The 22,114-nt window shown below is 45.5% G+C and overlaps 2 protein-coding genes, 1 long non-coding RNA gene and 1 pseudogene across 4 annotated transcripts; 2 read left to right on the top strand and 2 right to left on the bottom strand.

Annotated features, from left to right (window-relative positions):
• Window positions 1-5,833: 5,833 nt before the first annotated feature.
• Window positions 5,834-7,158, bottom strand: LOC124653937. The gene is made up of 3 exons (XR_006988104.1): window positions 7,116-7,158; window positions 6,896-6,945; window positions 5,834-6,523 (listed from the first exon to the last, which is right to left on the bottom strand). It is a non-coding gene; the product is annotated as an uncharacterized LOC124653937 (long non-coding RNA).
• Window positions 7,159-11,032: 3,874 nt separating this feature from the next.
• LOC124652058 (protein SUPPRESSOR OF FRI 4) lies at window positions 11,033-15,114 on the top strand. Of its 2 annotated transcripts, XM_047191081.1 has the most exons (7): window positions 11,033-11,333; window positions 11,656-11,753; window positions 13,020-13,140; window positions 13,286-13,668; window positions 14,026-14,144; window positions 14,263-14,319; window positions 14,985-15,114. In XM_047191081.1, the coding sequence occupies exons 1-7, from the start codon at window positions 11,143-11,145 to the stop codon at window positions 15,048-15,050; spliced, it is 1,035 nt and encodes a 344-aa protein (XP_047047037.1). In that variant the 5' UTR covers window positions 11,033-11,142; the 3' UTR covers window positions 15,051-15,114. The 2 variants fall into 2 exon arrangements, with proteins under 2 accessions (XP_047047037.1, XP_047047036.1); XM_047191080.1 differs by lacking the exon at window positions 14,985-15,114 and having other exon boundaries at window positions 14,263-14,484.
• A 1,214-nt stretch (window positions 15,115-16,328) lies between these two features.
• LOC124652009 lies at window positions 16,329-18,125 on the top strand (annotated as a pseudogene).
• Window positions 18,126-18,786: 661 nt separating this feature from the next.
• On the bottom strand, window positions 18,787-21,150 carry LOC124652499 (mitochondrial amidoxime reducing component 2-like). Its single transcript, XM_047191512.1, has 8 exons — window positions 20,946-21,150; window positions 20,721-20,870; window positions 20,123-20,299; window positions 19,925-20,013; window positions 19,772-19,836; window positions 19,589-19,691; window positions 19,023-19,133; window positions 18,787-18,933 (listed from the first exon to the last, which is right to left on the bottom strand). Exons 1-8 carry the CDS (start codon window positions 21,100-21,102, stop codon window positions 18,805-18,807), a joined length of 981 nt encoding a protein of 326 aa, XP_047047468.1. The 5' UTR covers window positions 21,103-21,150; the 3' UTR covers window positions 18,787-18,804.
• Window positions 21,151-22,114: the final 964 nt, after the last annotated feature.

Genomic DNA, 22,114 nt, shown 5'->3' with positions numbered 1-22,114 from the left:
ATTTTAGTTTAATAATATCACCATCTACATCTTTATATTTTGCATTTCGCATAGTTCAACAAAATTATTAAGATGGGCAGCAGCATCATCAGAACTAATTCCGTAAAATTGATTGTTCATGACAAGATTCAAGTAAAGCAGGTTTAATTTCAAAGAATTCTGCTGTAGTAGCAGGTGGAGCAATAGGTGTGCATAAGAAATCATTATTATTTGTGGTTGTGAAGTCACACAACTTAGTATTTTCAGGGTTGGCCATTTTAGCAACAGTAAATAAAGCAAACTAGATAAAGTAAATGCAAGTAAACTAATTTTTTTTGTGTTTTCGATATAGCAAACAAGATAGCAAATAAAGTAAAACTAGCAACTAATTTTTTTGTGTTTTGATTTAGTGCAGCGAACAAAGTAGTAAATAAAGCAAGACAAAAACAAAATAAAAAGATTGAGAAGTGGAGACTCCCCTTGCAGCGTGTCTTGATCTCCCCGGCAACGGCGCCAGAAAATATGCTTGATGGCGTGTATTTCACACGTTCGTTGGGCAACCCCAAGAGGAAGGTATGATGAGCACGAGCAAGTTTTCCTCGTAAAGAAACCAAGGTTTATCGAACCAGGAGGAGCCAAGAAGCACGTTGAAGGTTGATGGCGGCGGGATGTAGTGCGGCGCAACACCGGAGATTCCGGCGCCAACGTGGAACCCGCACAACACAACCAAACTACTTTGCCCCAACGAAACAGATGAGGTTGTCAATCTCACCGGCTTGCTGTAACAAAGGATTAACCGTATTGTGTGGAAGATGATTGTTTGCGAGAAAACAAGTAGAACAAGTATTGCAGTAGATTGTATTTCAGTAAAGAGAATTGGACCGGGGTCCACAGCTCACTAGAGGTGTCTCTCCCATAAGACGAACAAGCATGTTGGGTGAACAAATTACAGCTTGGGCAATTGACAAATAAAGAGAGCATGACAATGCACATACATATCATGATGAGTATAGTGAGATTTAATTGGGCATTACGACAAAGTACATAGACCGCCATCCAACCGCATCTATGCCTAAAAAGTCCACCTTCGAAGTTATCATCCGAACCCCCTCCGATATTAAGTTGCAAGCAACAGCACAATTGCATTAAGTATGGTGCGTAATGTAATCAACAACTACATCCTTAGACATAGCATCAATGTTTTATCCCTAGTGGCAACAAGCACAACACAACCTTAGAACTTTCGTCACCGTCCCGGTGTCAATGCGGGCATGAACCCACTATCGAGCATAAGTACTCCCTCTTGGAGTTACAAGCATCTACTTGGCCGGAGCATCTACTAGTAACGGAGAGCATGCAAGATCATAAACAACACATAAGCATAACTTTGATAATCAACATAACAAGTATTCTCTATTCATCGGATCCCAACAAACGCAACATATAGAATTACATATAGATGATCTTGATCATGATAGGCAGCTCACAAGATCCGACAATGATAGCACAATGGGGAGAAGACAACCATCTAGCTACTCGCTATGGACCCATAGTCCAGGGGTAGACTACTCACTCATCACACCGGAGGCGACCATGGCGGCGTAGAGTCCTCCGGGAGATGAATCCCCTCTCCGGCAGTGGTGCCGGAGGCGATCTCCGGGATCCCCCGAGATGGGATCGGCGGCGACGGCGTCTCGGTAATGTTTTCCGTATCGTGGCTCTCGGTACTGGGGGTTTCGTCACGGAGGCTATTTGTAGGCGGAAGGGCAAGTCAAGAGGCGGCACGGGGGCCCACACCACAGGGCCGCGCGGCCAAGGGGGGGCCGCGCCGCCCTAGGGTTTGGCCACCCCGTGGCCCCTCTTCGTCTCGTCTTCGGTCTTCTGGAAGCTTCGTGAGAAAATAGGCCTCTGGGCTTTTATTTCGTCCAATTCCGAGAATATTTCTTTACTAGGATTTCTGAAACCAAAAACAGCGAAAACAAAGAATCGGCACTTCGGCATCTTGTTAATAGGTTAGTTCCAGAAAATGCACGAATATGATATAAAGTGTGCATAAAACATGTAGATAACATCAATAATGTGGCATGGAACACAAGAAATTATCGATACGTTGGAGACGCCGTGCGGTTTCGATGTCCTCCGCATCTTGCGTTGCTGCCGAATCATCATGCGGGCCTGTCCCGGCCCGATCATCGCGAACGAAGCCGCTGCCGTAGATAATTTCTTGGATGTCTGAATCATGGCGGTCCTTCCAATAGTCCTACGAACGACCGGACATCAGACGCATGATACACGACACTCGCACACATTGATAGAGCTCACGTACCGGGTCGTCCATCGTCGGGGCAGGCGGCGCCATTTCGTCGAATAGGATGCGGGGCTACGGCATGCTCTCCTCCGGCACCTGGCGCGTCTTCTGTGTCGCTCCCGGGCAGGAGTCGCCGCTTCTAGGCGTCCGGTTGAGGTCGGGAACCGCCGTCCCAGTCAACTTCACCGGCGGCAGGCCGGAGGCGAAGCGCGACGCCGCGTGGCCCTGCAAGGGAGCGGGAGTTCTAGGGCGCAGCTGGGAACTTACCGAGCTCACCGACGAGGCCGGAGGCGCGACGCCGTCGATCCCCTCTCTCTTGACGAGCATGTAGCTCTCCGCTAAGGTCGGATGGAGGGCTACTTGCGCGACGCCGGCTTTGATCTGCATCTGCCAGGCCTGCTGGTTGGCGGCCGCGGCAGTCTTGATCTTCTGGTTCTTGCGCCGGCCGCGACGCTTCGTGGCCTCCATGATTTTCTCCTCCAGGGAGAGCACCTTCTTTGCCGCCTTCGGCTTTGCCTCCCGGCTGCCGCCGGTGGCGGCCCGCTTTGCTTCCGCGGGAGCTGCAGCCTCCATTGTGGCTATGGTCGTGGCTACGGGGGAGTGTGGGGCGGCGACGGGTACGAGGGTTTGCTCCGCATCCATGGCGGTGGTTGCGGTGGCGAGGACGTCCATCGCTTCTGGACTGCTCGCGCCGGTCTAGTTTGCAATTTCGCGCGGGGAATGGCCAGTGGCGGGAATAATATCGGCCTCCTGCCACTGACGCGCGGGTCCTACGTCTTTTTCGGCGGACACTCCGCGCGACCGCCGAGCGTCAGCGGAGATGCAAACATGGCGCATATTTGGGCCAGGTTTGCGTCTCCGTGGACGACCCTATCACTTTGCGTCGCCCCGCTGGAGCAGACCCCATACGCATTTCCGGTCACGGCGGACGAAAACGGTCGCCCAGCGACCATTTGCGTCGCGCCGCTGGAGATGCCCTAAGAGAAGGTATGCCTTCTCTACCACTAGATTTTGATGTGCGCCTTGGCGCACGATCCCGTAAATTTCGAAGCGATTTACATGTAAATGAGAATACATTTTATAGGATTTGAAAAAAACAAATTTAATAGGATGAAATAGGATTAAACACATGAAATCAGAACGGAACAACAATTCTTATACATAATGAGGGAAATAGCAAAATATATTACAATAACTAACTCTATGGGTTTTTTTTAGAGTAATAGAAGGTAATAATAACAAAAGTAACATTTACATAAGTTCTGTGCAAAAGTAACATTTACATAAGTCCAGGCGCACAGAAAATCTAATTCTATTAGTTAGTTGCACCGCCGAAAGCTAACACCACTACAAATTTCTTTAGAAGATAGAAACCAACTCAGCTTCGAGATCTTATGGGTTTCAACTCTAGCCTACCCCAACTTGTTTGGGACTAAAAGGCTTGGTTGTTGTTGTTGTTGTTGTTGTTGTTATAGAAACCAACTCAATCAATTGACGTAGATGGTGGGTTTAGCCTTTGGGCTCTGTGCCGTCTTTCACACTATGAACGACTCATAAAGTAAAACGCTATGCTAAGAATTAATATAAATCAATGATTAGGAGCGAACAAACACATAAGTGAGTCGATCGTAACACAACATATTTTATGATATAAAACAGATGAATCTTTCTTTTTGGAGGTAGACTTAGTGGATATCTCATTTTGAGGAAAACTATGTTTTCCTTTAGAATTCTCGTCTGAGTAATAATTTAAGCGTAATTACAATAAAGCTTCAATTCCATTGCTCCCTCAGTTCTAACTATGAACACCACCAAATATCACACATTTGCGTGCATAGAAGCCATTTTGATAAGATGATGAACTTTTTTGTTTTGAGGGAAAGCATTGATGGGTAAGAATCCTTGCATCATTTATTACAAAACGCAAAATATAACCTGGAGGGTCACCGATCAACTTATAGAACTTGATGGCCTAAATGACTAAGAAATTTTCCACCAATATCATGTACCCTCAGTCTTAAAAAAACTGCTCAACCTATCTAGAACAAAAATATGTATATATACCTCCATATCTAAACAAATTTGAGCAGCCTTTTTTAGAGACGGAGTACTTATCTATCCAGCTTCGGGGCAATATGCCCTTATCTGCTACAGCACATCGTCTATCCCGGGCAGGATATTACGTGTCCCATTTTCTTGTAGCACAAAAAATATTAGATATGTATACAGAGCCTTATTTGGGATGATGTGATGCATGCCACCTACAAATGGAAGTAAAAAATATAATCAGTGAAGGAATGGTCACAAATGCAAATAGAAATTAAACAGAGTTGAGCCAGACTGCAAAACACGATGCTGGTAGCTGGGCCCATTGATAAAAAAGACACACAATATTTATTTGCTTGTCTCTTTATCTCCTTAAATAAGAACTGATCACCCTCTTGTTAACGTTGTTTTCAAAAGCTGCAGCAAGTTCAGAGTCCTCAAAACACACAATGGCGACGTGTGATTGGGGAGCAGAGGAGAACGCACCTTGAGGGTGATATTAGTGAAATCAAGGAGAGCGTGTTCATGGATCTGCAGATGTTTTTTGATTTGCTAAATGAGGTATCATTTTCTACCAATATAAAGATATCAAAGATTAATAAACTGTAATTGCAGAAATAAATGAGAAATAAACAATTGGTGAATTTCCTTGGCTAATGTAATACAGGGAAGTCTGACACATGAATATTTGATTTCATATTTCATTGTATCCTAATATAGTTGAAAAAAAAACCATATCAAATATCATGCTTCTATATCATACTCATATCAAATATCCGCAAAATAACAAATGAAAAAACTTCCCTGTATTACATCATCTCCCCCCAAACCCATAAGTAGCCTACCAAAAAACCCATGATTCTATTGTGACTTTGCGAGATAGTCACAGGCTCACATATACAAATGCAACTGCGCATGACCTTGAATATATAAAACATTGATCACGAATTTCGATACCGGAGTATGATATAAAGCTACACGCTTCCCGATATACAAATGAAATCCTCTCCCTGCACATACTATGAGTGACTTGCAACAGACTAACAATTTTCTTCCTGACTAACATACACCGCTAGACTTCAATTTTACGACTAAAACATAAGGTGGAAAGACCGCCCTATGAATACAGAACTTTCCAGGAATAGGTTCAGCATATAGAATGCTCTACATCGTTTGAAAGAGAAACCAGAACAATTTAAGTATATGATAAAACTTAGAAGCATATACTCGACAATGCCCGCATTTCAGCAGGCAGTGTGACAATATATAGCTCTAGATAAAGCTACAAACCAGCCTATCTTGATGCTAAGTGTATGCATAATTGGATGGACGACTTGTTCGGTCGACAGTTTTGTTCGGTCGACATGTTCGGGAAAGACTGGAGATGAGTCGTGACCTGGGGCTGAAGATAAAAAAAAAACTATGAGCTCACAGTTGCCTTCTCCTCTTCAACGTAGGCTCTTCTTCACCAAAACAGAGACGTCCGTCCATCGAGCCCTATGGTTGCACTATCGCGCGTTGTCCCACAACCATCAGTCCTCACCACATATATCTGCAAACAATGTAGTAAGCATACAAAATGTTTGAAGCTATCCAAATATTTAATCTGTAGCAAACAAGCAAACACCCTCAAGAAGCGTTTAGGGCAGGAAAATAACAGCGCCCCTATTATATATATATATATTTTCTCACAAAGCCACTTACAACAACAACGATCATAAGATAACCGCATGGACCCCTAAAATAATTTGCACAAGTTACTAAAATGCACCAATTGAATTTAAATAATATATTCTGTGTCTAAGAAGTAAGAACTGCATAATAATTATTTCAATGCAACCCAATCAAGTAATAAACATGGATCTTTAGAAGGGGAGAATGTCACTCCCCAGGATACACTTGAAAAATAAGAATATGAGAACAAGGAAGCTGCAAGTAATTGGTCAAATGGTAGGAGCCCGAGACAAGTATAATAAATTCAGTTTATGTCTAATCCAATAATCTGTGTGTCATGCAAGGCTAAGCTGTACTTTTGTGAACGTATGAACAAAAAGAGAAAATCTTCAGTACACACGCTGATGAAATTTGTGAAATAAAAAAAAATTCAGTGGTAAATGATAATGATAATCCAAATACTAAGCTGAACAAGATCCATTTGAATTGCAATGCAAACAACTTCCTCTTGAGGTCCTGAAACAGAGCATTCACAGTATTGGATATGACAGAAAGAAAGATAGTAAAATTAAAGAATAGAAATGCATCATATACTCTAACATTCAGATCCCACTTCAACAAATAATAGAGAGCATAGTCCATCAAGGAACTTATATTCTATCCTTCTATAAGCAATAACTCTTCTCTAAATGATAATTATAAAGAACTCTCTTGAGTAAAAGGAAGTACACATAGGAAAACAAAAGCAAGTAACTGGAATGGCTACAGGCCGCGTCTACCAGTAACATTCACCCAATATTGCAACACCCCGAAGCGCGTGGAAATGAATCTAAAAAAGGCCGGAAGAGGAAATATATGAAATGATATATGTTATGAGACTTAACTTACCAAGTGTGCGTGTGTGTGCATAATTCCCTATCTGAGTATCTGCAAACCTGCTGCGATAAAGATAACCTTCAGAATATTAGCAAGTAATAAATAATGTGTGCCTTTACGCACACGTAGAAAATTGTGTCGCCAAGCAAATTAGTGAACCCAAGCAAAAACATGACTTTGTCTAGCATCAGCTTGACAAGTGAGAGAGCTCTTGATTGTTACATGCCCTCACCTTTCATGGAGATCCACTCGACGAATCCACATTTCTACGCAACCGTGGGTGCATCAGAGTACTGAACAAAAAAAACACAGGATTAGAGCCTTGCTCTTCGCATGGACACACATCCGAGAGACATGTACAGAGGACACATAGTTTTTGCAGCAACCGCACGGAGTGGATGGGATTAAATAGCAAGGTTATATAACAGCTAGAAATAGAGAGAAACAATCCTACAACAACCACAAGACATAAAATGATCAGCTGGTCAAGGTAGTACTCATTGAACATTCCATCAATGTGTATACTTTAGCAAAGTAACCAATCGAAATATGATTCGCAACATATTTTTTTTTCAAAAGTTAGGCATCGAGAAAAATCAAAGAGAAATAAATGAGATGCTCCAAAACGGACCTCCTTCAGCACCATGGACTACGTAAACAATGGATAATCTGAAACAACGGTTTTCCGCGTGCCACCTGCATCATCGGATGATAGCTCCATGAGCTAAACATTCGCCGATTGGTCACTCGCTCCCGAGTAACATAAATATTGATATCATCTCGTTCCAAGAATTAGTTTCTCAATTAGTAGAGCCATATAATCCAAGGAAATCGTAGTTCATTTAAAATGTTTAAGATCCAAATAAAATTGTAGAGCCTTATGTTCCAGAAACCAATGCTTTTCTTAGAAATTCAAATACCATCTTTTAGGAAAAAAAGTTTAAGCGCTGAATTTTGGATTCGAGCAAACAATATTCAATAAAACTAACCTTATAACGCCTAATGTAGGGCCTATTGTTGTTAGCAGAACCAAGTGATAATAACACATCGGCAAAAAAAAGTATCAGTTGCCTCACATAACTTATATGCTGGAGAATCAATTTTATATCCTAACCAGCAGATACCCCACATAATTAATACAAGTATGGCATTAGTTTCATTTCCTAACCTACGGATGCCTCACGTAGTTAATATGTGTCGTCACCCCTGCACCCAAGCATAACTAATGTGTCATAGAACATAGGTGGAGAACACTCACCGTCTAATATCGCCAAATGGAGGAACTTGTGTGGGCACTGGAATTCCCCTACATCGCCATTGAAGATCTCTCGCTCTGGGAGCAGCCTCAACAACAACGTTTCTCTAGCCTTTTACCTCGCAAGCCACGGTCTTACTCCCCTTCCCAAGCCACCGCAGGAAGAAGGGTATATTCATTGAGCACATTAGGAGAGAGTGAGATGAAAATTATATAATGCATAGGACAGCCCCTGAAGAACATTGTTTTGAGCATATACTCATGTATCAGTTATCTTATATAATCAACCTTCCATTATATGAATGAATAAAAGAGACAAAAGATCAAATGTAAAGAAAATTCGTGCAAATGTTTGTACCTCAAAACATAATAGTGTCCTTAGTTTTTTTGTGCTCTATAATTCTTCCATACGCAATCTGCACCTCATATTCATGGCCTATTACCTAATTATAGCTAATTAAAAAGAAAGTAAAGAATGGCAATAAAAATTTCATGATGCAGACATGAAATCCCAGATTAACTTGCTGAAAAGTGAAACCTGACCTAAACATATATCCAAATTAGTAGATGAATCAGAAAGAATAAATAAACTGATGAACATTAAATGAAAAGGGGAAGGATGGGGATGAAAACATAGCCTTCCTGCACCCAAGCTGACCAAACTAACCAGACTAACGAACAACTATTTTCTCGTAGGCTAATTTTCCTACTTCCTTAGTCTTCCTTATGCAGCATCATTTACGTATCAGCAATAGCTATGCGTATGTGTAAGCACAACATGATTACTCAGTAACAGATTCATGAAAATGGTAAGGATCTATTTATTTATTTTTGCAAATAGATGCTATAAGCTGCAGGAGTAAACCGCTCTCATCATACATACATGTATTCTACAAAACAGTAAATCCAACTTAAAGGCCCTGTCAGCCTGGTCACACATCACCATAAACGGACACAACACAAAGAATTTCATCCCTAGCAAATAGTGCAGATCATAATCTTTTTTGTCAACAGCTCCATTTCCCCGTAGTACCGAGGTGTACAAAAAAAGAAAAAGTTGAATAACTTGAACAATTTGACAAGCAATAACCGAGAAGGACCTAGCAATCCGAAGCTCACCTCAATCAACATTGAATCCAAGTGGTGTTCATCTCAGCCCACACAACGTCCGACCAGCCAGCCACCGCGCACCAAGAAGAGGGGCAAGCGATATAGGCGGCCCCGTGCAAGCTGGGATGGACGCGGGCTACCGCCTGCTCCTCCTGGCGAGGGCACGGCACGCAGTGGTGGCGCAAGCTGCAGGATGTACTACTCTTCCATCAAGACAACCACATGAGGCAAGGGCGGAGCAAGCCTGAAAAAAAGGAGATACATCAATAATTTATCATTTCCTTCCTAAGTCGATGTCACCTTCCATCACCTGCAACAATTCTGGCAATATGCAAAATTGCTTGTCTGTAGCCATTTCATTTCATCGAACTTGTTTTATGCGCAAGATCAAATGAAAATGAAGGGGAACTGGATTGAACCAGTTGTGCATCCATTACGTGGATTGGGACACATGGGCTACCTTTGTATCCACTATCTGTTCCCACACGTATTAGGTGTTCTTTATGGGCTTGCTCTTGATCAGCACAACACGCACCGAGAAGCTGCTGCCGCTACAGCATAATTAATCATCATTGAAGGAAACCAGGACAAGTTGCACATAAAACGGCAGCATGTTGTAGCTTAGAATAGATACAGAATATTACATTGCAAGAAAATTTAGAAATTTGTAGCTGTAAATAAGACGAGATAGAAATTATCAACTCTCGACAAGTTCATCACTAATCAGGTTTGATTAATTAGGCATGTAGCTGACATCTCATTGGAAATCTGTACGAAAAACTAAAAAAAATGTGGTGTATGCATATATACATAGGATCTGCACTAGCATACATGATTTGGGGGATTAGAAATACGAGAGAGGGGATTAGGAGAGAAGATCTTGAGCACCTGTGTTCCATATGAGATTGGACGTGGCAGTCCTTTGCCGCTGCAGGCCCAACCGCGCCCGTCGTCGGGTCCGCGAGGCGGCCATCTCTGCCACCAGGTGGCCATCTTCAACTACCTCTCGGCTCGTCCATCCATGGCGCCACTTCCGCCCTCCGCCTCACCGCACGACTCGCTCACCGCACTCATTCCGCACGGTATCCCGTCGCGGCCTCGCGCCGGCGCTCAACCGGTAGGAGGTGTGAGCAGCGAGCAGGAGGGAGACGTGTAGCAGCGAGAAGAGGAGGCGGAGCGCCCCGGTGGAGGAGAAGAGGAGGTGGACCACGGGAAGGGGATTGGGGGAAACGTGAGAGGGCGGGGATAGGGAGAGAGGGACGCGGATCGGGGCCGGGCCGCCATTGGAAGAAGATTGGGGGAGGATGAACGGGAGGATTGGAGGAGGAGGCGCCGCAGGGATTGTGGAGGAGGAGGGGCGACGGGATTGGGAGCCGGCGGCGGCGGCGGCGATGGGAGGGGCGCGAGGGAGAGGCGGACGTGCGAGGCGGGCGAGAGCGGAGCGAATGGAACGGCCGCGCGGGCTCGTCCCCCGACCCGTGGATAAAACGCGGGTTCGTGGGAGGGCCTCGCGCCCTGGACGAAATCGACGGCGGAGATCGCGCCACGTCAGCTCGATCTGACGGCCGAAAATCCAAAGCGCTGTGAGACCCCCTATGGGGGGCATCATATACACCTTTAGATTGTAAAATGCCCTAAGGGTAAGACCAGAAATACCATAAACGACAGGGGCTGAAAGAGAAAAGCGTCAAATCCTTCTCGCAGCCCCACACGTCAGCCCGACTCCACCACGTCATATTTGCACAAGGCCCCTCCAAGTCTCCGGACAGACCCCTTCCACCAAATCGCACCGACGACGACTCGCGTGCTCCCCCACACCACCCCTCCGCCGCTTCGTCGCCGAAACCCTAGCTCGCCGGCGCGGCCGCCCCAAGGGGGATTGGGAGCGGGAGGCATGGGGAAGAAGAAGAAGCGGGCGGAGAAGGTGTTCTGCTACTACTGCGACCGGGAGTTCGACGACGAGAAGATCCTGGTGCAGCACCAGAAGGCCAAGCACTTCAAGTGCCACGTCTGCCACAAGAAGCTCTCCACCGCCGCCGGCATGGCCATCCACGTCCTACAGGTCCACAAGGAGTCCGTAACAAAGTACGCCCACCTCCATCCCCCTCTCTCCCACCCATGGATCTGCGTCCGCCTCTGCCCGGAGGTGCTCAGATCAGATTTGGGATCTTATATTCGCCTCCTCCAATTGCTCGCCTGATTAGATCCTGGCGTTGCCCATGATGTTTTTTTAGTAATGTTTAATTTGCTGCGCTAGTATGTGAGTTTTATGTGCTCGCCCGTGATTCAGATGGGCGCCTCTACGTCTGTGGGCATGCTGCTTATCGCAATATTATGCGCGGACTGGATTGATTGGCCCCGTTCGTTATTACTCACTCATGTACAAATCTGTTTGTTTTGGCTGCAGGGTTCCAAATGCCAAGCCCGAGAGGGATTCCACCGAGATTGAGATCTTCGGCATGCAAGGGATTCCTTCAAATATACTCGCTGCGCACTACGGAGAAGGTACTGCCAACAGCTACGTCTCTGATGCAGCTAACTTTATTTAGAAACCAAGGTAGCTGCTCAGTTAATGTTATCTTGAATGGCACCGTGGACTGTCAAGGATTATGAGCCGCTTGACTTGTTGTGGCTTGTGGCGCGACTTGTCGGCTGTCGCAACCTCACTGTCGACAACCTGGAGCGACACGACTAGTTGTCGAAGTTGTCGATTGACAAGTTGACTAGATGACGACAAATCATTGCGAGTCTCTGCTTTTGACTCGAGCAACTAGTTCTGGGCTGGGAAAAAAAGGCCTGCCCGTGAAATCCTAACCCTCAGGATCGAAACAGACCCCTCCCACCACCCAGCCGCCTTTCCTCCGGCTTCCCTTCCCCTTGTGCCGCCTCTCACCTGGCAGCTGCCAGCTCGCCTATGCCATCACACAAGTGGAGGCCCTGCCCACTGGACGCAGTTGCCACAGTATTAGGTTGCTTGCCACTCCCCTATGCCATAAATATATTGTAGTATACTACCATTAGTAGCCTATTTACTTTGTATTTATTTAGTAGTTACAACTCGACCACATGTCGACAAGACTAGTCTGTGAGTCGGTACCCCAGCGACAAGTTGCGACGCAGCAACTCATAATCCTTGGTGACTGTCAGCTAGTCTCGCTAATGATGATGACCAGTCATGGTGGAAACTATCGGGTTCTTTAATGTTGTCTAGACACCTCACATGTGAGCACAATTATCGATATGTAAACTAAAGCATGCACATGAAAGAACACCATTTTTTTCTGAAGAGTTTAACTTGGCATGATATTTCTCTGCAGTAGCATGTTGTTTATCCTTTACAAGTAATTTTCCTCAAGGGCCAAACTTGCCATTTTCCATTTTCCTCCAATAGCATGCTATTTAACCTGTACATGTAATTTTACCTGAGTGCTGAACTTGACATGTTATTTCTCCACAATGGCATCTTTTTGAACCTTTACATGTAATTTTCCTCAAGTGCCGAACTTGCCATGTTATTTCTCTCCAGTAGCATGTTATTTAACCTTTGTAGTTTCCGTTGAGTGCCGAACTTGCCATGTCATTTCTCTCCAGTAGCATGTTATTTAATCTTTGTAGTTTCCGTTGAGTGCCGAACTTGCCATGTCATTTCTCCCCAACAGCCTCTTATTTAACCTTTGCATGTAATTTTCCTCAAGTGGTGAACTTGCCATGTTTTTTTCTCTGGCAGTCGAAGAGCATGTTGTTTAACCTTTACACATGTTCCACATGCAGAGGAAGAACCTTCATCGAAGATGGCCAAAGTAGAAGTGCCGACAATAAGGCCTCCTATTATGCCTAATCATCCACTAGGCATGACTTTCCCTCCACGGCCATATGGTGTACCCCGACCTATGTATGTGTTCTTTATCCTTCTTTTACTTAAGTAGCAGTTTACTTTAAAATGGGTCTGCTATCCATTACAACTTGTGTAATCACATCATGGATTTGTACGCGCTCCTTTTGGAATATTTTCACATTTCCGTCACATTTATTTACAGGTATAACCCTGCAATGATGGTTCGACCTCCTCTTTGGCCTCCTCAGCCACCACAAGCTTGGTTTACTCAACAACCAGCAATGCCAGTTCCTCAAATGGTTCCTGGGCAGGCACCACAGCAACCACTATTCCCCATTCAAAATATGCCCAATCCTATGACATCAGCACCTGCTAATTTACTTCAGACATCATTCGCTATGACTGCTACTGGGGTTCCTTCACCTGTTACCCCTCAGGTTTCCCAGCCTTTGTTTCCTGTGAACACAACTGGCAATGGGGCAGCACATTCCCCATTCAGTTTATCTGTTTCACCTGCAACTATTCCAGCCAGTTCTCCAGCATCAGTTGTTAATGCAGGATTTGGATATGTAGCCAATAACCAAGGTATGTTGATTATCCCAGAATTTTTGACTCTACCTTTGTGAACCCACTGAGATGTGCTAGCTTTTCGTCCGTGATGGACAAAAATAGCACATACACCATGTATTTGTTGTATGTAGATGGAATCAGAGAACAATATGGACTAATTTAATCTTATTTGGAACACCTCTCGAGAGGAATCTAGTCAATATTTTCTATGTTATTAAAGATATATTACTTAGATTAGGGGCAATATATGTAGCTCTCTTATGTGAATGGACAATTCTGTATTGACATTCTATATTTGCATCTGATATTCATCTTTGTTCTTGGTGTTAGGCATGCCCCTTGTGAATTTACTTGTGCATGCATCTGTTCCAGGTACAGGAGGTCCTGCAGTTGGACTTCCACCTGCACCTGCCACTAATAGTAAAGCGTCTGGTACTCAACCCGCTACGAGCGAGGTCTATCTGATGTGGGATGATGAAGCAATGTCAATGGTATTATTCCGTAATCTTTTTTTTTTCTTAAGTTACTGTTCTTATGGTGTAACATGGGAATTTGGGAGATTATCCAGATTACAAGCCTAATTTCTAAAATGTTTATTGACATGTGTAGGAAGAAAGACGGTTGTCGCTGCCCAAGTACCTGGTTGTTCATGATGAAACTAGCCAGGTAAGTTCTGATTTTAATGTTATCAATACCAATGATCTCTTGCACATCATTGGGCACAAACAGAATCCTTTGTGATGAACTTGTGACACAACTTGAACAACATATGCGAACTTTGAAAGGGTGAAACAGACATTAAACCAAATATATTCTTTCAGTAGTTGCATATGTGAGATGGTTCCTACTATATTGCACCTTCTACATTTTCACGGCATCTTGTTGGTGTTTATTTGACCCTGCTGATTTCGCGCACATCAGGAGTTCCAAGTAGGTATTTACATTGTTCTTCCTGCTAGTAACTTTTTCACAATCTGACAAATCTCATGGTGCTAATGACTTGAGGGTTATCAGCCAAGCCCTGGACAGTACACAAACGTGTATGTATTAATTTCAGTTGAAGCATTACTTTTTGTTTATTACCATTCACCACGTGCAAATATGGGTTTGTAACAAGAACCAAGGTTGCTGAGCTTCTGCCAGTACCGTAGCATTTATAACTTAGTTTTGACCGAGAATGTGCCGAGAGTTTGGTTCCAGGTCAGCTTTCATTTGGCCCGTGAGCCTGATACTTTTTGTTTCCAAGAAGGAACTTCACATGCTTATTTGTTCCTATGTTACAGAGCTCCAATCTAACATTGTCTTTCTTGTCTCAAAACTTGTGTGAACAGATGAGCTCGGTAGATGCAGCATTTGATCTAAGAGTATCAGGGCTTGCTGCACACATGGTCCTATGAACAAGCTTGGCTCCATGCTCAGTAAACAGCCTGATGTGAATGACCAACAGGCTCAGGCTCAACAGGCTCAGGCTCACCTGCGCATCCATAGGATAGACGCCGTGCAGCTGATGATCCTGTATCCCCTGTTGTCGATTTGTTATTTAGTTATTGACTGAGCCACAGCAGTTGAAAGAATGTATTAATCCGACTTGGGGATTTTCATCATCATTTGTCCTATCTTTTTGTACCAAGAGTAAAAATTGGTTAGCCTAGAAATCATTTGTTCCGTTGTTGGTGTCTTGAACTCTGTAAACTGGTGACAAGTTGGTGACATCGTTTCACAAGTTGTTGCTTGATTGTATTGATTTAGTAGCAAATCAAACAAGCAGTTTATGTTTCTGGTCTGTGGCTCTGTTATTCCTCTGCTAATACATTCTTTACTTTTTGACAAGCTGGTGTACCATCAGGTCATCTTGATTGCCTGTCAAATGCAAATCAAACCAAATGCTTTGTTCAATTGCATGGATTTAGGAGCAAATTAGCAGATGAGTATATTATGAGTGTCTTCAACTCAAGCCAGTTGCAAATTAGCACCATCTTTTCACAAGTTGTTACTTGATTGTATTGATTTAGTAGCAAATCCAACAAGGAGTTATGTTCCTGCTCTTGGTACTAATAATTTACATGAGAATGTCAGACTAAGAACTGTGTGGTGCTCTGCTATTGGTCTACTCATACGTTCTCTACTTTCTGGCAAGCTGGTGTATCATTCGGTTAACAAGATTGCGTGTGAAATGCAATGCCTGACCCAAGGCTTTGTGCAATTGGAACCAAATTTTGCGCGCTTAATAAGTTTTTCTTCTTCTTCTTCAACAAACCTTAGTAAGATTCTTACATGCATAAGAAACCCACGACACATCATCATCTGCTAATAGTGATTTGTGCTTGAGTGGATCCCAAGCAAATGAAGAACAAAGGGCTCACAAGAGCTGGTGAGAAAGGATCATCTCCATTTCTTTCTAGGCAGCAAGCAAAGCACCTGTGCCAAAACTGCCAAAGGAGCAAAGGTGCAAAAGCGAATCCAAAACCTCCGAACCACCAACGAATCCAAATCATCTCCATGCTCAGAGGTCAGTGTAGCTACTACTACCAAGCACAGAAAAGCTCACTCTTTCACTTCACTTACGCTAGTAGCTTTACAATGTCTCCTCCCTTTAACCTTTGCGCCAATGCGCCATGGCTATATCAACAGCCCCAGCTCCATCTCCTCTGCACAGAAAGCACCTCCCATGGAGGAAGGCAAGATGCACCGTCTCCTCTCCATCGCCATTGTCGTATTCGCCTTCGCCTTCGCGACACAATGTGGTATGTTCCGAGTTCTTCCTTCTTACATTACTTTGTAGCATGTGTAGAAGAAGTGTAGTTGTGTGAGAATGTGGAGTGCAAGGGTTCTGTACTTTCGCCTTTCGTTTTTGATGATGTTTTGCTGAATTTTATGACAGTATATTTGAACTTCTTGACCTTGACATGCTAGTAACATACATGGTCTGTTACTCTGTTTGCTGAGCAGGAGCAAGAGTGTTGACGGTGGACGAGCTGCTGGACCAGTACTCCGAGTCCGACACATACTCGCTGGCTCACCACGAGGACGCCTCGCCGTCGCCGGGCTCCCCTGGCTGCGGCCCGGTCGCGCCGCCTGTCATGCCGGCGCCGGCATTCGCCTATCTGTCGCCTCCGCCGCCGTCAACACCGCTCTACTCCCCGCCACCTCCACCGATGGAGTTCTACTCGCCTCCGCCACCAGAGGTCGTGCCTAGCCCGCCCGAGATCGCGCCGCTGCCGCCGATCGTCAACCCGAGCCCCCCGGAGGTCGTGCCAAGCCCGCCGGAGATCGCGCCGAGTCCGCCCGAGATCGCGCCGTTCCCGGGCCCGCCGGAGGTCGCGCCCAGCCCACCGGAGATCGCGCCGCTCCCTGGCCCTCCGGAGGTCGCGCCCAGCCCGCCGGAGATCGCACCGCTACCGCCGATCGTGTACCCGAGCCCGCCGGAGGTCATACCGGTTGCCACCGGAGGTTGCGCCCAGTCCACCGGCGATCACGCCGTTTCCCGGGCCACCGGAGGTTGAGCCTAGCCCGCCGGAGGTCACGCCGATCCCGGGGCCACCGGAGGTTGAGCCTAGCCCACCGGAGGTCACGCCGATCCCGGGGCCACCGGAGGTTGAGCCTAGCCCGCCGGAGGTCACGCCGATGCCAGGGCCACCGTACGTCGCTCCCAGCCCACCGGAAGTCACGCCGTTCCCAGGGCCACCGTACGTCGCTCCCAGCCCACCGGACGTCACGCCGTTCCCAGGGCCACCGTACGTCGCTCCCAGCCCACCGGAGGTCACGCCATTTCCAGGGCCACCGGGAGGAACACCCAGCCCACCGGAAATCGTGCCGAGCCCACCGGACTACGCCCCGTACCCACCGCCGGACTCGTCGACGGGGTCGCCCCCGAGCCCGCCGGGCGGCAGCTTCCAGCCGCCGGTGGTGTTCCCGCCAACGTCCGGGCCGCCGTCGCCGTCGTCGGGGCACGCCGAGTGGTGCGTGGCGAAGCCGTCGGTGCCGGGGCCGATCGTGCAGCAGGCCATGGACTACGCGTGCGCGTCCGGCGCCGACTGCGACTCCCTTAAGGCCGACGGCGCCTGCTTCAAGCCGGACACCATGACGGCGCACGCCTCCTACGCCTTCAACAGCTACTGGCAACACGCCAAGTCCACCGGCGCCACCTGCGACTTCGGCGGCACCGCCATGCTCATCACCAAGGATCCAAGTATGCTTGCCACCATTATGTTCCTCCTCCACTGCTTTACATTAATTCTTGAAAATATTTTCAGTGATGACCAATTAGTCTAACAGTTCTTGTAATCATACTGTTGCTTTCTTGATCTTGCTTTTCAGGCTATGGTGACTGCCATTACACTGTGATGTGAAGAACAGCCCCAAAGAGGACGCAGCATAGCCATCAACTGTTTTGGAAGCTGGACAGCAATTTCCTCTCAAGTTCAGAGGGTAGTACAGATATACAGAGATACATGTTGTCCTGAATGTCACCAAGGTTGTTTTTGTGTAGTATTCTAACTTCTGATTCCTTTTGACACTTATTGTTTTGTATTATATTCAGAATAATTTTATATACTTTTTTCCATCTTAGTAAATTTAGTGATCCTTGAAAATTGTATGTTCTAACGGAATTGCTAAACATCAGTCGACTGATAATTTGTTAAGTCTCACTCGATCAAAAATCGGCGATGCATAGCGTGGCGACGTGCGGATGCGATGTTGCTGTGCTAGCAAACGACGTGGGCCTGTGTTTCTGGGCTCTTGTTTTCTTGTAATTTGTCTTGAAATATTCTAAAATAACCGTCTGAAACGGTCTGAAATAGCTGAACTGCAGTGATCATTGGGGAGATCGTAGCCTAAACCGCACCCTTTCCTAGCCAGGTTTTTGCTTTTCTCTTTCTTGGCTCTGGGCATGTATATCCTCTTTACTCCCGCCATATACATATACAAGGCAAAACTTTTACCTTGTTTTATAAGAAGACAGTTTGAAGTGGAGGGCACGAACACACTTGTCAAGCTTTATTCTATTGTATAATCTGCATGATGATATTGTTTGAAATGGAGAGCATAACAACCACACTTGTCGAGTTTATTGTAAATTGGTTTTGCAGAATGTGCGATAATCAACATACAGAAACATCTAGATGTATCTAGATGCTACCATGCCCTTGCTCAGGCTGGAGCTTCATTTGAAGAAGGGTATGTCTGCAGAACATAAACTGGGTCGCCGACCTTGACGATCCTCCCTTTGCCCTTTGCTGACACTGATTCCTTGCAGACCAGATTTTGCCCAAAATAAACCTACAAAACAAGATAAAAATAGGAGCGGTTAACAACATGTTCTACTCTTGAAGGTAGTAGCAGTAGAATAGGTCGTAGGGGATGATTACCTTCTGTTTGTTCTTGTGACTCGGACGGATCACTTCACCAGACCGGAATGTCAGCATAGTTTCAGTTGGTTCAGTACCAAATGTTCCTCTCTCTGGATCCACAGTAGGCACCTGAAAATTCAAATTCAGAAACTAAGCATAGAGTATACTACTGTTAATATTGCCTTGTGAATATTGAGTGTACATGTCTTTCTTGATAGAATTTAATTCTGGTGGTGTAAAGTTTATATGCGACAAATGAACAAGTTAATTATTATCAGTTTTATAGAAATTATCGCGATCAAGCATCCATTGTCGAGTTAGTTGCAAGCTCAGGCGTACTTCTCAATATCATAAAGACTGCCTTAGGAGACCAGCACTAAGCACTCATCACTCACTCCCTTGCACCTAAATAACTCTAGGACTAAAGAGGATTTTTGACACCTCTGACTTTAGTATGTTGCTTATTTTGATACTGAAAGAAGAGTGGAAAAGAAAAAGAAGCAACCATTTGACTGTCCGTTGTCATGTTTATTTTCCAGACAATGATTGCAGAATTATGTTTTAAGCTAGGAGAGTAATTTTACCTTGCAACGGTCGCACAACTTCACACCTTCAAATGTTAGCTTGTTTATCTTTAAGGTTTTCCAGAGATCCTCTGAGTATGGGTGGCATCCATCCACTAAAATACTGCCAAAAGAAACTATGCCTGTAAGAAAGCACGCAGTGTAATTGCAGTAGAATGTAGCTAAGCACAGTGCGCCGCTTACTTTGGTCTGAATCGATTGATTGTTACAGGTTCTTTAAGAAGCTCGTTTAGTGCATCCAGTGAGCCCTGTCAACATGAGTTGTGTGTTTAGCAACATATGCACATAGCCTTCATAAATAGAACAGTTCAAACAACTCAGAACTCTGGACTGTACCTGGGAGGCTATCAGGAATGGGAAACAATCCGTAAACGTGATCTTGTATCCTTGAGCGTAGTCCGGATTAGTCGGTCTGATTTCGGTCTCTGCCAAACATATGAAACACATACCGTTGTCCATAAGTGACAGAGATCATATCATTGCAAAAACTCACTATGGAAAAATAGAAAGGCGTCCAGAGTCATTTTTGACAACCTTCTTTAAACCGCACGAGCCGAGTTGGCTTCCCAAAGTACGCGGAGAACCATTCGGCTGCTTCAGTTCCTTCATCATAGGCAGAACCAGACCACTCCCACAAGGATACATCGTCAAGCGTGGCACGTTCCACGGCAAGAGGGACCTTCAATGGGTCCATCCCTGGCGCTCTTATGACTGCATTTAGCAAAGGGTTAAATGAAATTGGTACCTCCAGGACTGTCCTCTGGACTATAAAAACGAAATTTAATCTGTAAAAAAAATTATAAACCAAATAGCATCACAATTCGCGCTATGATGAAGATGCTTTGATCAAATTTACTGTAGTATGACTTGTTGAGAAAACAACAGCAGAAATCAGCAGGAGAAGAAGATAAAACATCCCATAGGGAATTGAATTAGTCTGACCCACAAAAAGAAAAATTAGTCTGAATAAATCGGCTGTCAAACCCAAGCTAATGACAAAATTAGAACTAATGCCAATTTTTCTTTGAGGTTTATAGGCGTTAATTCCGAGTCTATTGTTAGTACCACTATATCAGTTGGACCAAATTAAATGTCAGATGAAAATAAGAAACAGAGGAAGAAGAAGTAGTACCCAGGCAGGAGTCCGGCGTTGGCTGCCAGTCCTCGTCGAAGGCCTCCGGCGGGAGCTCCACCTCGACGAGCGCCATCTTGGGCTCCACCCGCTGCGTGCAGGCCCTCCCTTTGGCGTTCACCACCAGCCACTGCCGATCCCACTTGAACCCTGCACGCCGCCGCCGCCGCCGTCAGCCTCAGATCAGAGCTCTGCAAAACACGGAGACGGAAAAAGAAACAGTACCGAAGGAGGTGACGGGGGCCTGGGGCACGGAGACGCCCCTGCAGGACTTGATCGGGTATATCAGGATCGACGCCACCGTCGCTGCTGGGTCTCCCGCAGGTGCATCGCCGCCGCCGCCGCCGAGGAGGGAGGAGAGGAAGGACGCCGCCTTCTCCATCGATCGTCGCAAGCAGAGGAAGAAGACGAGACTGTGAGTGAGTGCAAAGTGGACGCACGAGAGCGACGAAGCTTATCTCACCATTCACCAACCACGCCCGCAAAAATCCGACAAATGCTGTTCGGTATATTTGGATTTGGTGCAGTTCTGTTGAGTGTGACGTCATATATGTTGATGTGTACGCTAACTGATCCATCGCCGCACAGTATTGTCTCTGTTATATTGGGCCTGCTCATGTTTCGCTGAACGTGGCTCGAGCGAGGGAGATGGGCTGGCCTGACTTCCTTCAGGCCATTAGTCGTTTGTGGACCTTTTTCAAGTATGCTTATTTTTATGGAAACCCCGGGGGATCTGATTCCCCAGCCCCCGGGTCCCCAGCCGTCGGATCAACTATTTTGACGGTTAGATTTGCATGTAGCAAAAAAGCATCTCCGGTAGCAAAAAATCACCCCCGGCAGCAAATGACTGAAGCAAAAAACGGTTCGTTCAGAAAAGAAAATAAAAAGGCTGGGCTCGCCGGAGACCTCGCCGGAGACCACGTAGCAAACATATTACGTAGATGTAGCAAAACCGCAAATAAATTGTAGCAATTTTTTTTATTCATATGTTGCAGATCCTCTAAAACATCAACGGAGACATCGCCTGCAGCCGGCAGCAACGTCGTCCAAGGTTGTAGCAACTCCGGACGTCAAGGACAACGAACGCCACAATCCGCTAGTAGCAACGCCCTATGCCTATGGTAGCAAAAATCCACCCTCCGCGGGAAAATCGTAGCAAACTCAACCTCGTCGGAAATCTTAGCATAATTTTGTACCAAAAGTAGCAAAACAGTTTTAATAATTGTAGAAAAAAAAATACTATTGTAGCATCATGGCTTCGTAGCACTTTGAGGTAGCAAAAATAGCAAAAGTATATATCTATGTAGTCAGGCGGAGCAAAATCCCAAATCAGGACACCATACAATAGCAACTCGGAATACTATGTGTAGCTTGCCCGGCCAGCGTTGGTAGCA

The sequence above is a fragment of the Lolium rigidum genome, chromosome 5, assembly GCF_022539505.1.
Source record: "Lolium rigidum isolate FL_2022 chromosome 5, APGP_CSIRO_Lrig_0.1, whole genome shotgun sequence".
NCBI lineage: Eukaryota > Viridiplantae > Streptophyta > Magnoliopsida > Poales > Poaceae > Lolium > Lolium rigidum.
This window is presented reverse-complemented; position numbering and strand designations above follow the sequence as displayed.

Coding starts and splice junctions, on each gene's coding strand:
- LOC124652058 (XM_047191080.1), top strand. CDS start 11,143: ATGGGGAAGAAGAAGAAGCGGGCGGAGAAGGTGTTCTGCTACTACTGC. Junction 13,141..13,285: donor TATGGTGTACCCCGACCTAT/GTATGTGTTCTT, acceptor ATTTATTTACAG/GTATAACCCTGCAATGATGG. Junction 13,669..14,025: donor ATATGTAGCCAATAACCAAG/GTATGTTGATTA, acceptor CATCTGTTCCAG/GTACAGGAGGTCCTGCAGTT.
- LOC124652499 (XM_047191512.1), bottom strand. CDS start 21,102: ATGGAGAAGGCGGCGTCCTTCCTCTCCTCCCTCCTCGGCGGCGGCGGC. Junction 19,692..19,771: donor ATCAATCGATTCAGACCAAA/GTAAGCGGCGCA, acceptor TTCTTTTGGCAG/TATTTTAGTGGATGGATGCC. Junction 18,934..19,022: donor GTCACAAGAACAAACAGAAG/GTAATCATCCCC, acceptor CTTGTTTTGTAG/GTTTATTTTGGGCAAAATCT.